Below are 22,538 nucleotides of genomic sequence, written 5' to 3'. Positions count from 1 at the left end.
AGAGGAAGCGGACGATATCGCAATGAAGGTAAAGGAAGAAGATGTTTTGGGAGTGAAAGAGGAGGAAGGAGAGGAAGAGGAGGATGTTACAGTAAAATACGAGAAAGAGCCTTTAGGAGTGAAACACGAAGAAGAGATAGAGGCTGTCACAGTGGAAGAGGAGGAAGAAGCTTTCAGAATGATAAAGGAGGAAATCACATTGAAAGAAGAAGATGAGGATTTTACAGTGAAAGGACCTTTTGGAGTGAAAGAGGAGACTGGAGATCTGATTAACACTAGTGAGTACTATATTAAAAACAGAAGCACCAACTCTGCAGTTCAACTAATGTATGATTTTTAAGAGGCTTTCTACTGACGTTTTACACTTGAATATGTTATTCAGGGGTGCGTTCAGTACGACAGAACAGTGTTCAGCGTTTAGTTAAACAGTGTGATTGGTGTCCCAGAGATTGTGCTTTCAATTGGTCACATCCATATTAAAGGAGAATTGTGCTTTTCTTTTTTTTTACAACCAAATGTATATTTTTGATGTAAATGCCATGTTATAGAAGGGTCCAGACACTTGTTCTTGAGAAACTTACCCCAACCATTGATTAGGGATGGACACAGTTATTTGAATATTCTCAGCATTAAATAACCTTACATTCTCTGTAACATTTCTCCATTCAAGGATACAAGGCTACAAGGATAGACCACGACAGTTTTTATGACAGTATTTCTGAGTGCACCCTGTAAAATAGACATACCGGTGGCCAACACACTTTTCATGCGTGTAGCTTCTTGTTGTCAGCCAATCAGAGCAGCTCTACAGTCAGAGACTCCATGTGTAAAAATCTGGATATTAGTCCTATAGTGAAATGTGTTTTACAGTTACAGTTAAGTTGGCTAAATGACAAGGAGACGGCTACAATTATCAACCAACAGGTAGGCTGTTGTTGTAGACATGGACAGGTAATGCAGAAAAATAGCCTCAATTAGTCTTGCTAATTAGCCTTGCTAACACTACCAGATGAGATGATAGATAACCTATTGGGGCAGGTAACCTAGTGGTTAGAGCGTTGGGCCAGTAACCAAAAGGTCGAATCCCTAAGCTGACAAGGTGAAAATCTTTCATTCTGCCTCTGAACAAGGCAGTTAACCCACTGTTCCCCGGTAGGCCGTCAATCGTAAATAAGAATTTGTTCTTAACTGACTTGCCTAGTTAAATAAAGGTTATATGGAAAAACACGTTTGCTCAAGTCGGTTTGGCTTCTCTCTCTCTCTCTGTGTCAGAGAGACCGGTCCCTCTGCTCCTCCCCAATCCTTCTGTGCTGAAACAACAAGCAGAGTGCAACCACATTGAAGTAAAATATAAATAAGTTGCTCTTTAAAACGCATGTATTTCCACTATCCTGATATTAGATATTAATCCAATAGTGAAATCATTTCAAATGCCCTCTGCCATCAGTTCATTTCCTCCTCCTTGTTGTGCAGTATGGGAACCAACAACATCCATCACCTCCAATACCTCCTGGACTGGACCAACAACATCCATCACCTCCAATACCTCCTGGACTGAACCAACAACATCCATCACCTCCAATACCTCCTGGACTGGACCAACAACATCCATCACCTCTAATACCTCCTGGACTGGACCAACAACATCCATCACCTCTAATACCTCCTGGACTGGACCAACAACATCCATCACCTCCAATACCTCCTGGACTGGACCAACAACATCCATCACCTCCAATACCTCCTGGACTGGACCAACAACATCCATCACCTCCAATACCTCCTGGACTGAACCAACATCATCCATCACCTCCAATACCTCCTGGACTGAACCAACAACATCCATCACCTCCAATACCTCCTGGACTGAACCAACAACATCCATCACCTCCAATACCTCCTGGACTGGACCAACAACATCCATCACCTCCAATACCTCCTGGACTGGACCAACAACATCCATCACCTCCAATACCTCCTGGACTGGACCAACAACATCCATCACCTCAAATACCTCCTGGACTGAACCAACAACATCCATCACCTCCAATACCTCCTGGACTGGACCAACAACATCCATCACCTCCAATACCTCCTGGACTGAACCAACAACATCCATCACCTCCAATACCTCCTGGACTGAACCAACAACATCCATCACCTCCAATACCTCCTGGACTGGACCAACAACATCCATCACCTCTAATACCTCCTGGACTGGACCAACAACATCCATCACCTCCAATACCTCCTGGACTGGACCAACAACATCCATCACCTCCAATACCTCCTGGACTGGACCAACAACATCCATCACCTCCAATACCTCCTGGACTGGACCAACAACATCCATCACCTCCAATACCTCCTGGACTGGACCAACAACATCCATCACCTCCAATACCTCCTGGACTGGACCAACAACATCAACAACATCCACGACATGGAAAAAATGACAGCAACAATTTACTTGAAACTGGACCCCTTTATTAATAACTTTACAAAATGGACATCATATATTAACCAGAAAACAACGGAACCTGTCCAAGCAACAGACCATAGATAAATCAAACACATGAAGGATGCACATGGGAAGAGGAATAACACACCAGGGTGAAGATGGAGGACCTCCCATCATCCTCGACAAAAGCTCTTCAGGGTCCTGTTGGTTCTAGACGTTGTGCATCGGTACCACTTGCAGTCTGGTAGCAGAGAGAACTTTCTATTATTTGGGTGGCTGGAGTCTTCGACAATTTTGAGGGCCTTCCTCTGACACCGCCTGGTAGCAGAGAGAACAGTCTATGATTCTGGTGGTTGGAGTCTGATCATTTTGAGGGCCTTTCCTCTGACACCGCCTGCTATAGAGGTCCTCCATGTGAATGGGGGAGTGCTCGGCCCTCCGTTCCCGTTTCCTGTAGTCCATGATCAGCTGAAAGAGAGGTTGTAGAAGTGTTTTAGAAACATATTCTTATTTAAAATAAAAGTTAGACTAGAATGACACAATACATTATTTATCATTCATTTCTATTGGGCACAATATAATCTGAAACACAACCAAAACAAACCGGAAATGCGTACAACAAGTTTGTAGAGTAACAAGCTTAATGTAATCATTACGTGCTAGGAATATGGGACCATGTACTAAACACATACTAAACTTTAGACAACGGGGGTGCCAATAATTTGAACCCCTGTCTTTTTGAGAAGAAAACATATTACATGTTAAACAAAATCTCTTTCTCTGAACAATTGTATTTGTATAAAATAATATAATTTTCTTTGAGACTATAGTATAGCTCAGTATTTGCATAATTTATTTCATAGTATTTTTCTACTCATCTTTATCGAGGGTGCCAATCATTTTGGAGGTGCCCCTGTCTAAAAATGAGCAAAATCAAAAAGGGTTACTTTTGAGATATTCATATTTTTTTTGTTTAATAAAAGTATGTGCAAAATTGTGTCCATATGAGGAGTATAATTACTAGATGATGTCTGTATCATGTAGGGGTCATGGGGTCTGACAGTATAATGACTAGATGTTGTCTGTATCATGTAGGGGTCATGGGGTCTGACAGTATAATGACTAGATGTTGTCTGTATCATGTATGGGGTCAGAGGTCATGGGGTCTGACAGTATAATGACTAGATGTTGTCTGTATCATGTAGGGGTCAGAGGTCATGGGGTCTGACAGTATAATGACTAGATGTTGTCTGTATCATGTAGGGGTCAGAGGTCATGGGGTCTGACAGTATAATGACTAGATGTTGTCTGTATCATGTAGGGGTCAGAGGTCATGGGGTCTGACAGTATAATGACTAGATGTTGTCTGTATCATGTAGGGTTCAGAGGTCATGGGGTCTGACAGTATAATGACTAGATGTTGTCTGTATCATGTAGGGGTCAGAGGTCATGGGGTCTGACAGTATAATAACTAGATGTTGTCTGTATCATCTAGGGTTCAGAGGTCATGGGGTCTGACAGTATAATGACTAGATGTTATCTGTATCATGTAGGGTTCAGAGGTCATGGGATCTGACAGTATAATGACTAGATGTTGTCTGTATCATGTAGGGTTCAGAGGTCATGGGGTCTGACAGTATAATGACTAGATGTTGTCTGTATCATGTATGGGGTCAGAGGTCATGGGGTCTGACAGTATAATGACTAGATGTTGTCTGTATCATGTAGGGTTCAGAGGTCATGGGGTCTGACAGTATAATGACTAGATGTTGTCTGTATCATGTAGGGTTCAGAGGTCATGGGGTCTGACAGTATAATGACTAGATGTTGTCTGTATCATGTAGGGGTCAGAGGTCATGGGGTCTGACAGTATAATGACTAGATGTTGTCTGTATCATGTAGGGGTCAGAGGTCATGGGGTCTGACAGTATAATGACCAGATGTTGTCTGTATCATGTAGGGTTCAGAGGTCATGGGGTCTGACAGTATAATGACTAGATGTTGTCTGTATCATGTAGGGGTCAGAGGTCATGGGGTCTGACAGTATAATGACTAGATGTTGTCTGTATCATGTAGGGGTCAGAGGTCATGGGGTCTGACAGTATAATGACTAGATGTTGTCTGTATCATGTAGGGGTCATGGGGTCTGACAGTATAATGACTAGATGTTGTCTGTATCATGTAGGGTTCAGAGGTCATGGGGTCTGACAGTATAATGACTAGATGTTGTCTGTATCATGTAGGGGTCAGAGGTCATGGGGTCTGACAGTATAATAACTAGATGTTGTCTGTATCATGTAGGGTTCAGAGGTCATGGGGTCTGACAGTATAATGACCAGATGTTGTCTGTATCATGTAGGGTTCAGAGGTCATGGGGTCTGACAGTATAATGACTAGATGTTGTCTGTATCATGTAGGGGTCAGAGGTCATGGGGTCTGACAGTATAATGACTAGATGTTGTCTGTATCATGTAGGGTTCAGAGGTCATGGGGTCTGACAGTATAATGGCTAGATGTTGTCTGTATCATGTAGGGTTCAGAGGTCATGGGGTCTGACAGTATAATGACTAGATGTTGTCTGTATCATGTAGGGGTCAGAGGTCATGGGGTCTGACAGTATAATGACTAGATGTTGTCTGTATCATGTAGGGGTCATGGGGTCTGACAGTATAATGACTAGATGTTGTCTGTATCATGTAGGGTTCAGAGGTCATGGGGTCTGACAGTATAATGACTAGATGTTGTCTGTATCATGTAGGGTTCAGAGGTCATGGGGTCTGACAGTATAATGGCTAGATGTTGTCTGTATCATGTAGGGTTCAGAGGTCATGGGGTCTGACAGTATAATGACTAGATGTCTGTATCATGTAGGGGTCAGAGGTCATGGGGTCTGACAGTATAATGACTAGATGTTGTCTGTATCATGTAGGGGTCATGGGGTCTGACAGTATAATGACTAGATGTTGTCTGTATCATGTAGGGGTCATGGGGTCTGACAGTATAATGACTAGATGTTGTCTGTATCATGTAGGGTTCAGAGGTCATGGGGTCTGACAGTATAATGACTAGATGTTGTCTGTATCATGTAGGGTTCAGAGGTCATGGGGTCTGACAGTATAATGGCTAGATGTTGTCTGTATCATGTAGGGTTCAGAGGTCATGGGGTCTGACAGTATAATGACTAGATGTTGTCTGTATCATGTAGGGGTCAGAGGTCATGGGGTCTGACAGTATAATGACTAGATGTTGTCTGTATCATGTAGGGGTCATGGGGTCTGACAGTATAATGACTAGATGTTGTCTGTATCATGTAAGGGTCATGGGGTCTGACAGTATAATGACTAGATGTTGTCTGTATCATGTAGGGTTCAGAGGTCATGGGGTCTGACAGTATAATGACTAGATGTTGTCTGTATCATGTAGGGGTCAGAGGTCATGGGGTCTGACAGTATAATGACTAGATGTTGTCTGTATCATGTAGGGGTCAGAGGTCATGGGGTCTGACAGGAGGCATGTAGAGGTCTAAAATGGGCCTAAAATGGCCACTTTCATCCTGATTTTCTCAGAAAGAGAATCTGAGATAAAAATATTCTCCGGGGGTGGAATCTGCCTTTTATCGTGTGGAGGTTTCATTCAGGGTCATATTCATTAGTCTACACTGTAGCAAAATCTGTTGCAAACAGAAGACAAAAACCCTCCCTGTTTCTTCCCTCCCCATTTCAGACCATTTGCTTCTGTTTCATTTCTATTGAATCGACCCTGATCTCTCTGTTAAACTAAATAATCTGTCTTTCGCAGGAGAGAGACCAGACTCAGAGGAACCAGAGCCAGAGGTGTCCAAACCAGCAAGACGACTCCACTGCTCTCTGTGTGGAAATAGTTTCACCCGGTTAGACAGCCTGAAACGACATGAAAGAACACACACAGGAGAGAAGCCTCATCACTGCTCCCACTGTGGAAAGCGATTTAGCCAGTTAGTGAACCTGAAAGAGCATAATAAATTGCACACAGAGGAGAAGCCTTACCATTGTTCCCTGTGTGAACAGAGTTTTAAACGGTTAGGGCACCTGAAAAGACATGAGAGAACACACATAGGAGATAAGCCTCATCACTGCTCCCAGTGTGGAAAGAGTTTTACCCGATTAGAACACCAGAAAGAACATGAGAGAACACACACAGAAGAGAAACCTTTTCAATGCTCCCAATGTGGAAAGAATTTCACACGTTTAGAACACAAGAAAGAACATGAGAGAACACACACAGGAGAGAAACCTTTCCACTGCTCACAGTGTGGGAAGAATTTTACCCGGTTAGGGAGCCTGATTGAGCATAAGAAAATTCACACAGGAGAGAAACCTTTCCACTGCTCACAGTGTGGGAAGAATTTTACCCGGTTATGGAACCTGAAAACGCATAAAAGAATGCACACAGGGGAGAAGGCTTACAATTGCGCCCAGTGTGGAAAGAGTTTTAGGTGGTTATGGAACCTAAAGGAGCATGAAAGAATACACACTGGAGAGAAGATTTACCAATGTTCTCAATGTGGAAAGAGTTTTACCTGGTTAGGTGACCTGAAAAGACATGAGAGGACACACACAGGAGATAAGCCTCATCAATGCTTCCATTGTGGAAAGAGTTTTACAGAGTTAGGTAGCCTGAAAAAACACAGGGGACTGCACACCGGAGAGAAGCCATACCACTGCTCCCAATGTGAAAATGCTTTTACCCAGGTAAGACATCTGAAAAGACATGAGAGGACACACACAGGAGAGAGGCCTTTCCACTGCTCTCTGTGCAGAAATAGTTTTTCAGAGTTAGGGAATCTGAAAAGACATGAGAGGACACACACAGAAGAGAAGCCTTAGCAATGCTTTCAATGTGGAAAGAGATTTACCCTAGTTGGGAGCATGAAAATACATAAGAAAATTCATTCTGGAGAGAAGCCTCATCAATGCTCTCTGTGTGGAAAGAGATTTACCTGGGTAAGGCGACTGAAAGAACATGAAATAATCCAGACCTGATAAAATGTTCTCAATACTCCCAGTGTGGAAAGATATTTACCCAGTTAGGGAATGACCATGAGGGAACACACAGACAAGAAGCCTTACCACTGCTCCCAGGGTGGAAAGAGATTTCAAATCACATTGACCTAAAGTTCATGAGAGCACACCCTCTGCTCCGACATTTGACTTCTATTTTTTAAATGTGTTTTTTTATTCCACATGAACTAAATTATTTATTTATTTAATTAATTACCATGAATTGAATATATAGTATGTCTGTTTAAATGTAGAGTATGTCAGTCTGAATGAAGACACTCTCAAACTCTGTCTCTGTGTGTTTTCTCTGTGTGTGTTTCGTCTGAGTGTCATTCCTCCAGCACTACAGATAATCAAGTGATATTTGGATGTGATGCATTTGCTCTATTGTTTACATCTGTATCCTATAGAGTGGCTATAAGGGAATAGTCTGTTCACATCTAGACAGGACATACAGGTAGTGGAGGAGTATTAATACCTGGGTGTTGTTCAGGGACATAGAGGTACTGGAGGAGTATTAATACCTGGGTGTTGTTCAGGGACATAGAGGTACTGGAGGAGTATTAATACCTGGGTGTTGTTCAGGGACATACAGGTTGTAGAGGAGTATTAATACCTGGGTGTTGTTCAGGGACATAGAGGTAGTGGAGGAGTATTAATACCTGGGTGTTGTACAGGGACATACAGGTACTGGAGGAGTATTAATACCTGGGTGTTGTTCAGGGACATACAGGTTGTGGAGGAGTATTAATACCTGGGTGTTGTTCAGGGACATAGAGGTAGTGGAGGAGTATTAATACCTGGGTGTTGTTCAGGGACATAGAGGTACTGGAGGAGTATTAATACCTGGGTGTTGTACAGGGACATAGAGGTAGTGGAGGAGTATTAATACATGGGTGTTGTTCAGGGACATACAGGTTGTGGAGGAGTATTAATACCTGGGTGTTGTTCAGGGACATAGAGGTTGTGGAGGAGTATTAACCTGGGTGTTGTTCAGGGACATAGAGGTTGTGGAGGAGTATTAATACCTGGGTGTTGTTCAGGGACATAGAGGTTGTGGAGGAGTATTAACCTGGGTGTTGTACTTGACCACAAGCTACAGTGGGGAGAAATGCACAGAGCACATCTATAAGAAAAGGACAGCAGTGGCTTTACTGTTTTCTACAGAAAATAATCTGATAGGATCATTCTAATCCAGATGCCACAATATCAAGATCACAGAATCTGTGTTTTCAGAGCTTTGGCCTCCACTTCTCCATCTACTGGACAGGTTGTGTTACTACTTCTACACTGGAAACAGATGAGTAAACTACATTTACATTTACATTTACATCATTTAGCAGACGCTCTTATCCAGAGCGACTTACAAATTGATGCATTCACCTTATGATATCCAGTGGAACAACCACTTTACAATAGTACATCTATATATTTCAAAAAAAAATTTGGGGGGGGGGGTTAGAAGGATTACTATATCCTATCCCAGGTATTCCTTAAAGAGGTGGGGTTTCAGGTGTCTACGGAAGGTGGTGATTGACTCCGCTGTCCTGGCGTCGTGAGGGAGCTTGTTCCACCATTATGGTGCCAGAGCAGCGAACAGTTTTGACTGGGCTGCGTGGGAACTGTGCTTCCGCAGAGGTAGGGGGGCCAGCAGGCCAGAGGTGGATGAACGCAGTGCCCTTGTTTGGGTGTAGGGCCTGATCAGAGCCTGAAGGTACGGAGGTGCCGTTCCCCTCACAGCTCCATAGGCAAGCACCATGGTCTGGTAGCAGATGCGAGCTTCAACTGGAAGCCAGTGGAGTGTGCGGAGGAGCGGGGTGACGTGAGAGAACTTGGGAAGGTTGAACACCAGACGGGCTGCGGCGTTCTGGATGAGTTATAGGGGTTTAATGGCACAGGCAGGGAGCCCAGCCAACACCGAGTTGCAGTAATCCAGACGGGAGATGACAAGTGCCTGGATTAGGACCTGCGCCGCTTCCTGTGTAAGGCAGGGTCGTACTCTGCGAATGTTGTATAGCATGAACCTACAGGATCGGGTCACTGTCACTGGAGTCAATTTAACACAATGAACCTTTGGTTTTCAGATGTAAGAATGTTTTCTAAACCTCCTCACCTTAGTTACATAGAAATGTATTGGTATCTGACCGTCCGACTGGACCCATCTGACCGTCCGACTGGTCCCATCTGACCGTCCGACTGGTCCCATCTGACCGTCCGACTGGTCCCATCTGACCGTCCGACTGGTCCCATCTGACCGTCCGACTGGTCCCATCTGACCGTCCGACTGGTCCCATCTGACCGTCCGACTGGTCCCATCTGACCGTCCGACTGGTCCCATCTGACCGTCCGACTGGACCCATCTGACCGTCCGACTGGTCCCATCTGACCGTCCGACTGGACCCATCTGACCGTCCGACTGGTCCCATCTGACCGTCCGACTGGTCCCATCTGACCGTCCGACTGGACCCATCTGACCGTCCGACTGGACCCATCCGATCGTCCGACTGGACCCATCCGGTTGGCTGGCCGACTGGTCCCATCTGACCGTCCGACTGGACCCATCCGGTTGGCTGGCCGACTGGTCCCATCTGACCGTCCGACTGGACCCATCTGACCGTCCGACTGGACCCATCTGACCGTCCGACTGGACCCATCTGACCGTCCGACTGGACCCATCTGATCGTCTGACTGGTCCCATCTGACCGTCCGACTGGTCCCATCTGACCGTCCGACTGGTCCCATCTGACCGTCCGACTGGACCCATCTGACCGTCCGACTGGACCCATCTGACCGTCCGACTGGACCCATCTGACCGTCCGACTGGTCCCATCTGATCGTCCGACTGGACCCATCCGGTTGGCTGGCCGACTGGACCCATCTGACCGTCCGACTGGACCCATCTGACCGTCCGACTGGACCCATCTGACCGTCCGACTGGTCCCATCTGATCGTCCGACTGGACCCATCCGGTTGGCTGGCCGACTGGACCCATCTGACCATCCGACTGGTCCCATCTGACCGTCTGACTGGACCCATCCGGTTGGCTGGCCGACTGGACCCATCTGACCGTCCGACTGGTCCCATCTGACCGTCCGACTGGTCCCATCTGACCGTCCGACTGGACCCATCTGACCGTCCGACTGGTCCCATCTGACCGTCCGACTGGTCCCATCTGACCGTCCGACTGGACCCATCTGACCGTCCGACTGGACCCATCTGACCGTCTGACTGGTCCCATCTGATAAGGCTGAATGATCATCACTAGTGGGTCCAGCGGCACAATAAGGCTGAATGATCATCACTAGTGGTTCCAGCAGCACAATAAGGCTGAATGATCATCACTAGTGGGTCCAGCAGCACAATAAGGCTGAATGATCATCACTAGTGGGTCCAGTGGGACAATAAGGCTGAATGATCATCACTAGTGGGTCCAGCAGCACAATAAGGCTGAATGATCATCACTAGTGGGTCCAGCAGCACAATAAGGCTGAATGATAATCACTAGTGGGTCCAGCGGGACAATAAGGCTGAATGATCATCACTAGTGGATCCAGCGGGACAATAAGGCTGAATGATAATCACTAGTGGATCCAGCGGGACAATAAGGCTGAATGATAATCACTAGTGGGTCCAGCAGCACAATAAGGCTGAATGATCATCACTAGTGGGTCCAGCGGGACAATAAGGCTGAATGATAATCACTAGTGGGTCCAGCAGCACAATAAGGCTGAATGATCATCACTAGTGGATCCAGCGGGACAATAAGGCTGAATGATCATCACTAGTGGGTCCAGCGGCACAATAAAGCTGAATGATCATCACTAGTGGGTCCAGCGGCACAATAAGGCTGAATGATCATCACTAGTGGGTCCAGCAGCACAATAAGGCTGAATGATCATCACTAGTGGGTCCAGTGGGACAATAAGGCTGAATGATAATCACTAGTGGGTCCAGCAGCACAATAAGGCTGAATGATAATCACTAGTGGGTCCAGCGGCACAATAAGGCTGAATGATCATCACTAGTGGGTCCAGCGGGACAATAAGGCTGAATGATCATCACTAGTGGGTCCAGCGGGACAATAAGGCTGAATGATCATCACTAGTGGGTCCAGCGGGACAATAAGGCTGAATGATAATCACTAGTGGGTCCAGCAGCACAATAAGGCTGCTGAATAAGGCTGCGGAGTCCAGCAGGCCTGTCTACACTGGACATTGTGGTTGACAACGTACTGATGTGTAAATATTCTCATATTTATTGTCTGCAGTTGTATTGATGGCATTTATATGCTTGTTATGTGTTTTATGTACATAGATCCGCATACAGAATTTCCCAGTGGGCATGATAAAGTCATGATCTTATCTTGTGTAGAGGAAAGTCTTGGCTGTAAGAGGTAAGAGAAAACGTATTTGTTCATTTTTCTAATGATTTGTTATGGTTTTCTTTTCTCCAGAATAAACACTGTAGTGAATAACGGCGTTACCAACTCCAGTCAGCCGATGGCGATGTGAGAATTTCAGTTGATGCTCCTTGTGTGACGTCTAATCTAGTGGACGGGACGCTTCTTCAACAACAACTCGGCTACTGATGCAGCCAGTTCCTTATCTTGCTAGTCAACATAAAACCGACAAAAATTCAAGCTCTTTTGTCCGTATTTGTATATATTAATCTGTGTTTTTAACGCAATTTTGTTTGCATATCTCCTAGTTAAATTGTGAAATAGCTTGTTAGATTTACTAATTCGTTAAGATTGACGCTGAGCCTAGTACTAGGCTAGTCGCTAATTCTAACTAGCTAGCTAACATCCCCGACCTAGGACTGAAGTTTAGTCCGCTATCCTCGCTCGACCATGAGCTCACTAAGCTACTCCCTCCCTGCTAAAGAAGAGGAGGTCTGCTGGACGGAGAAAGAAGATCTGAACATTGTCGTGAAAGAAGACGAGGAAGTGAAAGGCGAGAAAGAACCTTTTGGAGTGAAACACGAAGAGGGGGTAGAGGCTGTCACAGTGGAAGAGGAGGAGGTAGAAGCTTTCAAAATGAAAAAGGAGGAAGAGGAGGATGTTATAGTGAAAAAAGAGGAAGAACCTTTTAGAGAGGAAGAGGACGATATCGCAATGAAGGTAAAAGAAGAAGATGTTTTGGGAGTGAAAGAGGAGGAAGGAGAGGAAGAGGAGGATGTTACAGTAAAATACGAGAAAGAGCCTTTAGGAGTGAAACACGAAGAAGAGATAGAGGCTGTCACAGTGGAAGAGGAGGAAGAAGCTTTCAGAATGATAAAGGAGGAAATCACATTGAAAGAAGAAGATGAGGATTTTACAGTGAAAGGACCTTTTGGAGTGAAAGAGGAAGAGGAGGCTGTTATAGTGAAAGAAGAGAAAGGACCTTTTAGAGAGGAAGAGGAGACTGGAGATCTGATTAACACTAGTGAGTACTATATTAAAAACAGAAGCACCAACTCTGCAGTTCAACTAATGTATGATTTTTAAGAGGCTTTCTACTGACGTTTTACACTTGAATATGTTATTCAGGGGTGCGTTCAGTACGACAGAACAGTGTTCAGCGTTTAGTTAAACAGTGTGATTGGTGTCCCAGAGATTGTGCTTTCAATTGGTCACATCCATATTAAAGGAGAATTGTGCTTTTCTTTTTTTTTTTACAACCAAATGTATATTTTTGATGTAAATGCCATGTTATAGAAGGGTCCAGACACTTGTTCTTGAGAAACTTACCCCAACCATTGATTAGGGATGGACACAGTTATTTGAATATTCTCAGCATTAAATAACCTTACATTCTCTGTAACATTTCTCCATTCAAGGATACAAGGCTACAAGGATAGACCACGACAGTTTTTATGACAGTATTTCTGAGTGCACCCTGTAAAATAGACTTTTCATGCGTGTAGATTCTTGTTGTCAGCCAATCAGAGCAGCTCTACAGTCAGAGACTCCATGTGTAAAAATCTGGATATTAGTCCTATAGTGAAATGTGTTTTACAGTTACAGTTAAGTTGGCTAAATGACAAGGAGACGGCTACAATTATCAACCAACAGGTAGGCTGTTGTTGTAGACATGGACAGGTAATGCAGAAAAATAGCCTCAATTAGCCTTGCTAGCTAGCTAGCTTCTTTACACCGATTTGATGTAGTCAAAACAGACACTACCAGATGAGATGATAGATAACCTATTGCGGCAGGTAACCTAGTGGTTAGAGCGTTGGGCCAGTAACCGAAAGGTTGCTGGATCAAATCCCTGAGCTGACAAGGTGAAAATCTTTCGTTCTGCCCCTGAACAGGGCAGTTAACCCACTGTTCCCCGGTAGGCCGTCAATCGTAAATAAGAATTTGTTCTTAACTGACTTGCCTAGTTAAATAAAGGTTATATGGAAAAACACGTTTGCTCAAGTCGGTTTGGCTTCTCTCTCTCTCTGTGTCAGAGAGACCGGTCCCTCTGCTCCTCCCCAATCCTTCTGTGCTGAAACAACAAGCAGAGTGCAACCACATTGAAGTAAAATATAAATAAGTTGCTCTTTAAAACGCATGTATTTCCACTATCCTGATATTAGATATTAATCCAATAGTGAAATCATTTCAAATGCCCTCTGCCATCAGTTCATTTCCTCCTCCTTGTTGTGCAGTATGGGGGTTCTGAACAAACATGGACAAAAGCTCCAAAAACACCCAAAAGGAAAGGTCTTTAGATGTTGGACACATGAACTTTATCCGCAACTTTATATTCCATTTTGTTGCGACTCGAGCGATACCTCTCCGTCCATTCTACAGGTAACTGCCAAAGTAAGGAAACACTTGAGTAAATGAGAGATACAAAGTACACTATATATACAAAAGTATGTGGACACCCAGTCAAATTAGTGGATTTGGATATTTCAGCCACCTTTTGCTGACAGGTGTATAAAATCGAGCGAGCACACAGCCATGCAATCTCCATAAACAAACATTGGCAGTAGAATGGCCCTACTGAAGAGCTTAGTGACTTTCAACGTGGCACCATCATAGGATGTCACCTTTCTAACAAGTCAGTTAATCAAATTTCTGCCCTGCTAGAGCTGCCTCGGTCAACTTTAAGTGCTGTTATTGTGAAGTGAAAATGTCTAGGAGCAACAACGGCTCAGCCACGAAGTAGCAGGCCACACAAGCTCACAGAACGGGATCACCGAGTGTTGTAGCGCGTAAAAATCCTCTGTCCTCGGCTGCAACACTCACTACTGAGTTCCAAACTGCCTCTGGATGCAACATCAGCACAAGAACTGTTTGTTGGGAGCTTCATGAAATGGGTTTCCATGGTCGAGCAGCCGCAGCCAAGCCTAAAATCACAATGCGCAATGCTAAGCGTTGGCTGGAGTGGTGTAAAGCTCGCCGCCATTGGACTCTGGAGCAGTGGAGACACATTCTCTGGAGTGATGAATCACGCTTCACTATCTGGCAGTCCGACGGACAAATCTGGGTTTGGCAGATGCCAGGAGAACACTACCTGCCTGAATGCATAGTACCAACTGTAAAGTTCGGTGGAGGAGGAATAATGGTCTGGGGCTGTTTTTTATGGTTCGGGCTGGGCCCCTTAGTTCCAGTGAAGGGAAATCTTAATGCTACTGCATACAATAACATTCTAGATTATTCTGTGCTTCCAACTTTGTGGCAACAGTTTGGGAAGACCCTTTCCTGTTTTCAGCATGACAATGCACCCGTGCGAAGTCCATACAGAAATGGTTTGTTGAGATCGGTGTGGAAGATCTTGACTGGCCTGCACAGAGTCCTGACCTCAACCCCATTGAACACCTTTGGGATGAATTGGAAAGCCGACTGCGAGCCAGGCCTAATCGACCAACATCGGTGCCTGACCTCACTAATGCTCTTGTGGCTGAATGGAAGCAAGTCCCTGCAGCAATGTTCCAACATCTCATGGGAAACTCTTCCACTAGATGGAAGGCTTTCGAAGAGGCTTTTATAGCAGCAAAAGGGGGACCAACTCCATATTAATGCCCATGATTTTGGAATGATGTTGGATGAGTAGGTGTCCACATACCTTTGGCCATGTTGTGTATGTATTTTTTTGTTGTTGGTCTGTGTATGGTTTTACACATCGGAATGGTGGGACATAAAAGATACCTCAATTGGTGGGTCACGAAGCAAAAAAAGTTTATTTAAGCATTAACAAACACACTCTGTGTGACAGACAGACACTTTGGCTGGATCAGAGTACCCCAAAGGAAGGTTCCTTAGTGGCTAGATTATTAGAACCATAATCTACAGGTAAAGTTACAAGGTAAGGAAAAATGCTGCATCTTTTTGACTATTCGGATTCAGCCACTCACCATAAAGCCCAGGAATCCCTCAAGGTCGCTGATGAATTCTCTTGCAAAATTGGCATATATTCTGACTCCTAAAATCTCCCAGGTGGGCCATTCCATCAAACCTCATATATTCTCACTCCTAAAATCCCCCCAGGTGGGCCATTCCATCAAACCTCATATATTCTCACTCCTAAAATCCCCCAGGTGGGCCATTCCATCAAACCTCATATATTCTGACTCCTAAAATCCCCCAGGTGGGCCATTCCATCAAACCTCATATATTCTGACTCCTAAAATCCTCCCAGGTGGGCTATTCCATCAAACCTCATATATTCTGACTCCTAAAATCCTCCCAGGTGGGCCATTCCATCAAACCTCATATATTCTCACTCCTAAAATCCCCCAGGTGGGCCATTCCATCAAACCTCATATATTCTCACTCCTAAAATCCCCCAGGTGGGCTATTCCATCAAACCTCATATATTCTCACTCCTAAAATCCCCCAGGTGGGCCATTCCATCAAACCTCATATATTCTCACTCCTAAAATCCCCCAGGTGGGCCATTCCATCAAACCTCATATATTCTCACTCCTAAAATCCCCCAGGTGGGCTATTCCATCAAACCTCATATATTCTCACTCCTAAAATCCTCCCAGGTGGGCCATTCCATCAAACCTCATTGTACATATTTGTTAATATGGTCCTCCTGACTACCAAATAAGATTGAGGTCAGAGAAGAGTTGATATCGCAAATGTTTTTCAATCCAATAAAACTTGATTTTCCCAAATCAGTTTTTGTAGCAGAAAATGTATGTAGGTGCTCTCTATTGCCTCGGAATTGATGCACCTGTTTATATGTTTAGATATACAGTGGGGTCCGAAATGATTGACTCTTGATAAAGATGAGTAAAAAAGATTGTAAAATAAATAATACAGATATTGAGCTATATTGTATGCAAAAAATTGGGTAATGATATTATTTTATACTAATACAATTGTTCGGAGAAAGATAATTTGATAAATGATTGAATCCCATGTTTTCAGTACCTTTCAATACCTCACCTTATGAGGGAAACAGCACTGAGACTTTTTCAAAAAAAAATGTATGTGATTGGAAAGGATCTTAGACTGTCTTTCCAGCTTCAGTTTGAAGGGACTGTGTTATCTGTGTTGGCTGTGTTGGCTGGCTCCTCTGAACAGTGTCCTGACGAGAGCACATTTTCCATGCCAGGCAAAATCACGCATCATTAGCTTATTGTTATGGATGTATCCAAATAAATGTCACTAGAAAACATCTTATCAAACGCAAACGCAGCTACTTTGCTGTCATTCTGTTTGACGTGACGGTGTTAGCCATAGTTGGCTAGCTCGCAAGCAAGGGATAAGAACGTTGCCAGCCAGCAGGGCAACGGAACATTTCAATTGACCGACTGGGTTGCATCCATAGATATCCAACTCAAAGACTTCAGAAGTGGGTGGCGTCTCCGGCAACTGAACCGATAGAATGAATGACCAGTCGGCTTGTCTAGCAGCCACGGATTTGTGTCGGGATTATATCTCATGGAAGGATTAAACAGAATGAAGAAATTCATTTAAAATAAATATTTTTATGAAAATATATCAATCATTATTTGAATATGTTGGTAACCCGTTGTATAAATGTGATGATGCCCTCGAAGCCAGTGTTTGGAGGATATATTGGCACGGTTTAGACAGAGCAACTGCGCCAATATAACTTTCAAACACCGTCTTCTCAGGCATTATCACTTTAACACTACAGCCACTCTGTGATGATGCACTCTGCTGTTCTACCTTTACATTTCAGTCATTTAGCAGACGCTCTTATCCAGAGAGACTTACAGTAGTGAGTCATTTAACAGATGCTCTTATCCAGAGAGACTTACAGTACTGAGTCATTTAGCAGACGCTCTTATCCAGAGAGACTTACAGTACTGAGTCATTTAGCAGACGCTCTTATCCAGAGACTTACAGTACTGAGTCATTTAGCAGACGCTCTTATCCAGAGAGACTTACAGTACTGAGTCATTTAGCAGATGCTCTTATCCAGAGACTTACAGTACTGAGTCATTTAGCAGATGCTCTTATCCAGAGACTTACAGTACTGAGTCATTTAGCAGACGCTCTTATCCAGAGACTTACAGTACTGAGTCATTTAGCAGACACTCTTATCCAGAGAGACTTACAGTACTGAGTCATTTAGCAGACGCTCTTATCCAGAGACTTACAGTACTGAGTCATTTAGCAGACGCTCTTATCCAGAGACTTACAGTACTGAGTCATTTAGCAGACGCTCTTATCCAGAGACTTACAGTACTACATTCATATTATTAAGATAGCTGGGTGAGACAAGAACATATCACAATCATAGCAAGTACATTTTCCCTCAACAACGTAGTTATCAGCAAAGTCAGTAGGGAGAGGAGGGGACATGGGGTTTATTTAAGATAGTCTTTAAAGAGGTAGGGTTTCAGATGTTTTCAGAAGATGGGGAGGGACTCCGTTCTGACATCAGGGGGAAGCTAGTTCCACCAATAGGGTGCCAGGACAGAGAAGAGCTTTGACTGGGCTGAGTGGGAGCTGCCCTCCAGTAGGGGTGGGAGGGACAAGACACCAGAGATGGTAGAATCAGAACGGAGTGCTCTGGTTGGGTTGTTAAGAACACTATTCTGATGATAATCCCCTATTGGAATTTGGCCTATAGGTATCCTCTATAAGGTCAGAGGTCACCATAAAGCAGGTCTTACTGATTGGTACATCAACCCATGGGTGTCCTGAAGTGATTCAAATGTAAAGTCTATTCAACCTCCAAGTCAGCCTTGATTTAGTGTTTTAACCCAGGGAAGGATGAAACAAGGAACAGTTAAGGCCAGAGTATTTAGGTCTGCCCTCCCTCCAGGAGGGTGGCACAGTGTTACAACCATGTAGAAGAGTCATTTAGTCTCTGCGGTCTCCCTGTGCACATCTAGGTTTAATACAACTCTTAAATATACAAGTTGTTCAGTAAAACTCTTAAATATACAGGTTGTTCAGCTAATTTCTTGCATCCATCATAGCCTGGAGGAAGGGGAGGAGCAGTTCCCCTTAATGCTCCATAACCAAGCACCAGGGTCTTGAAGATGAATCATTTTATTGAGGGATCTAGTCTAGATTAAACCTTGTAGAAAGACAGTTGTATCATATAGAGTTTTCATTCAGGTCTCTCTGTTTAAGCAAATACTCTGTTTGTCTTTTTAGCAGGAGAGAGACCAGACTCTCACCCTGACCGTGGGAAGAGCCCAGACCCAGAGACGACCAAACCAGCAAGACCATACCGTATGGTTTGTGGAAAGCGTTTTGGACACTCAGGGCATCTGAAAGTGCATGAAAGAACACACACTGGAGAGAAGCTTTATCAATGCTCCCAGTGTAAAAATACATGTTTCTCACCAGGGGACCTGAAATCACATGAGAGAACACACTCTTTAGAGAGGCCTTTCCAATGCTCTCAGTGTGGAAAGAGATTTATCCAGTCATCACATTTGAAAGAACATGAGAGAATACACACAGGTGAACAACCATTCCAATGTTCCCAGTGTGGAAAGAGTTTTACAAATGTAGGGAACCTGAAAACGCATGAGATGACACACACAGGCGAGAAGCCTTTCCACTGCTCCCAGTGTGGAAAAAGGTTTACCCAATTAGGGAACTTGAAAACACATGAGATGACACACACAGGCGAGAAGCCTTATCACTGCTCCCATTGTGGAAAGTGTTTTAGACACTCAGGGCATCTAAAAGTGCATGAAAGAACACACACTGGAGAAAAGCCATATCAATGCTCCCAGTGTGGAAAGGGTTTTGGACACTCATGGCATCTTAAAGTGCATGAAAGAACACACACTGGAGAGAAGCCGTATCAATGCTCTCACTGTGGAAAGAGATTTATCCAGTCATTGCACCTGAAAGAGCATAAGAGAAAACACACAGGAGAGAAGCCTTTCCAATGCTCTCAGTGTGGAAAGAGTTTTATCCAGTCATCGCATCTGAAAGAGCATAAGCGAATACACACTGGAGAGAAGCCATTCCAATGCTCTCAGTGTGGAAAGACTTTTAGCCAGATAGGGCAGCTGAAATATCATGAAAGAAAACATACAGGGGAGAAGCCTTATCACTGTTCCCAGTGTGGAAAGGGTTTCAGATACTCGGGGCATCTAAAAGTGCATGAAAGAACACACACTGGAGAGAAGCCATATCAATGCTCCCAGTGTGGAAAGGATTTTAGACACTCAGGGCATCTTAAAGATCATGAGAAAATACACACAGGAGAACAACCATTCCGATGCTCTCTGTGTGGAAAGAGTTTTACCCATTTAGGGAACCTGAAAATGCATGAGATGACACACACAGGAGAGAAGCCTTTTCACTGCTCCCAGTGTGTAAAAAGTTTTACCCAGTTAGGGAACTTGAAAACACATGAGATGACACACACAGGAGAGAAGCCTTTCCACTGCTCCAAGTGTGAAAAAGGTTTTAGAACCTCGGGGAACCTGAAAACGCATGAAATGTCACACACGGGAGAGAAGCCTTTCCAATGCTCCCAATGTGGATGAGTTTTACCCAGTTAGCGAGCCTGAAAAGGCATGAAGGAACACACACAGGATAGAATCCTTTCCAATGTTCTCAGTGTGGAAAGACATTTTCCTGGTCAGAAAAACCTGAAAATCACATGCGAGAAGAGAGACACTGTTGTGGGTGGCAGAATTTGGGGTGAGCTGTTGTAACTTCTCCAGGTTGATGCTCTGTTCTGTGATGAACTGCATTTCATAGACTACTACGCCTATTACCTGTCTGCACCCTAACACATTGTTGTCTGTAAGTGTTGCATTAAAAAGTACTATTATCACCTTCCTCTATATGAGGGGACATGCAACTATCTGCGTTATCTTTTTTTAGTTCTTCCCTGACTGTGATCAGCGAGACAGATCTCGCTTGCTTGTATTTAAGATATATTATTATCACACCTTAAATAGTCTCTGATCTTTGAAACTCCAGAATCAGTTCATAAAACACAGGCTTGATTTAGAAATGCATGAAAAAGACACCTGACTTGCTTTGGGTTTCTTTGGTTTATGGCCACATGAAATCAAATTGTATGAACGCTTACTCAAAAAACAGGCCTACTTTGTTAGCCGGACCTTTACGTCTCAGTGCAAAAAAAAAAAAAAACGGAACATATTTTAAATGTATTTTACTTTGATTCCTTTAGTCATTGTGTTGTATTTAGTTAATTTGTGTAGAAGTTATCAAGCTAAACGTGTATGAAAATGTGATGACATTGTTATGATAACAGTTGTTGACTGGGAAACCCAGAACCGAGCTGCCAGTGACGAGAGCCTACCAGACGTGCTAAATGCCTATTTATGCTCGCTTCGAGGCAAGCAACAATGAAGAATGCACGTCAGCACCAGCTATTCTGGATGACTGAGTGATAACGCTCTCGGTACCCGATGTGAGCAAGACCTGTAAACAGGTCAACATTCACAAAGCCACGGGGCCAGACGGATTACCAGGACGTGTACTCAAAGCATATGCGGACCAACTAGCTAGTGTCTTCACTGACATTTTCAACCTGTCCCTGACCGAGTCTGTAATACCTACATGTTTCAAGCAGACCACCATAGTCCCTGTGCCCAAGGAAGCGAAGGTAACCTTCCGAAATGATTACCACCCGTAGCACTCACGTCAGTAGCCATGTTTTTCTTCTTTGTATTATCTCTTACCAGATCTTTTGTGTTATATTCTCCTACATTCCACATTTCCACAAACTTCAAAGTGTTTCCTTTCAAATGGTACCAAGAATATGCATATCCTTGCTTCAGGGCCTGAGTTACAGGCAGTTAGATTTGGATATGACATTTTCGGCAATTTTTAAAAAAAAGGGGCAGATCCTTAAGAGGTTAATTATTACCTTTGATCTGATACATGTATAAACCCTCAGATATTAAGAGGTTAATTATTACCTTTGATCTGATACATGTATAAACCCTCAGATATTACTCGTTATATGATTTGTAAAGTATTCAATAGATTCATATAATTTGCATTTCTTGATTCTAACATTGAATGTAGTCGTTTTCTTTCATTCAGTAAATTTGTCGACGTGTTAGCGAGTACCGCACCACTTGCTTAGCGAGTACCGCACCACTTCCTCCAGATTTTGCTCACACCAAGGATCAAATTACTAGCCTGTTCAACCTCTATTTTGTATCGTCTGAGATCCCCAAAGATTGGAAAGCTGCCGCGGTCATCCCCCTCTTCAAAGGGGGAGACACTCTAGACCCAAACTGTTACAGACCTATATCCATCCTGCCCTGCCTTTCTAAAGTCTTCAAAAGCCAAGTTAACAAACAGATCACCAACCATTTCGAATCTCACCGTACCTTCTCCGCTATGCAATCTGGTTTCCGAGCTGGTCATGGGTGTCCCTCAGCCACACTCAAGGTCCTAAAAGATATCATAACTGCCATCGATAAAAGACAGTACTGTGCAGCCGTCTTCATTAACCTGGCCAAGGCTTTCGACTCTGTCAATCACCGCATTCTTATCGGCAGACTCAACAGCCTTGGTTTCTCAAATGACTGCCTCACCTGGTTCACCAACTACTTCTCAGATAGAGTTCAGTGTGTCAAATCGGAGGGCCTGTTGTCCGGACCTCTGGCAGTCTCTA

At 44.0% G+C, this 22,538-nt stretch overlaps 2 protein-coding genes across 2 annotated transcripts; both read left to right on the top strand.

The window, feature by feature from the left end:
- Positions 1-6,213: 6,213 nt before the first annotated feature.
- Positions 6,214-7,998, top strand: LOC123725606 (zinc finger protein 239-like; the record flags this gene model as incomplete). Its single annotated transcript, XM_045692042.1, has 1 exon — positions 6,214-7,998. A coding segment is annotated over one exon (1,113 nt), but the record flags the coding sequence as incomplete, so codon positions are not given.
- A 3,419-nt stretch (positions 7,999-11,417) lies between these two features.
- On the top strand, positions 11,418-22,126 carry LOC106564020 (gastrula zinc finger protein XlCGF57.1-like). The gene is made up of 2 exons (XM_014129988.2): positions 11,418-12,923; positions 19,067-22,126. Exons 1-2 carry the CDS (start codon positions 12,350-12,352, stop codon positions 20,419-20,421), a joined length of 1,929 nt encoding a protein of 642 aa, XP_013985463.2. The 5' UTR covers positions 11,418-12,349; the 3' UTR covers positions 20,422-22,126.
- The last annotated feature ends 412 nt before the right edge of the window (positions 22,127-22,538 follow it).

This window comes from Salmo salar, chromosome ssa12 (assembly GCF_905237065.1).
Source record: "Salmo salar chromosome ssa12, Ssal_v3.1, whole genome shotgun sequence".
In the NCBI taxonomy this organism is placed as follows: Eukaryota; Metazoa; Chordata; class Actinopteri; order Salmoniformes; family Salmonidae; genus Salmo; species Salmo salar.
This window is presented reverse-complemented; position numbering and strand designations above follow the sequence as displayed.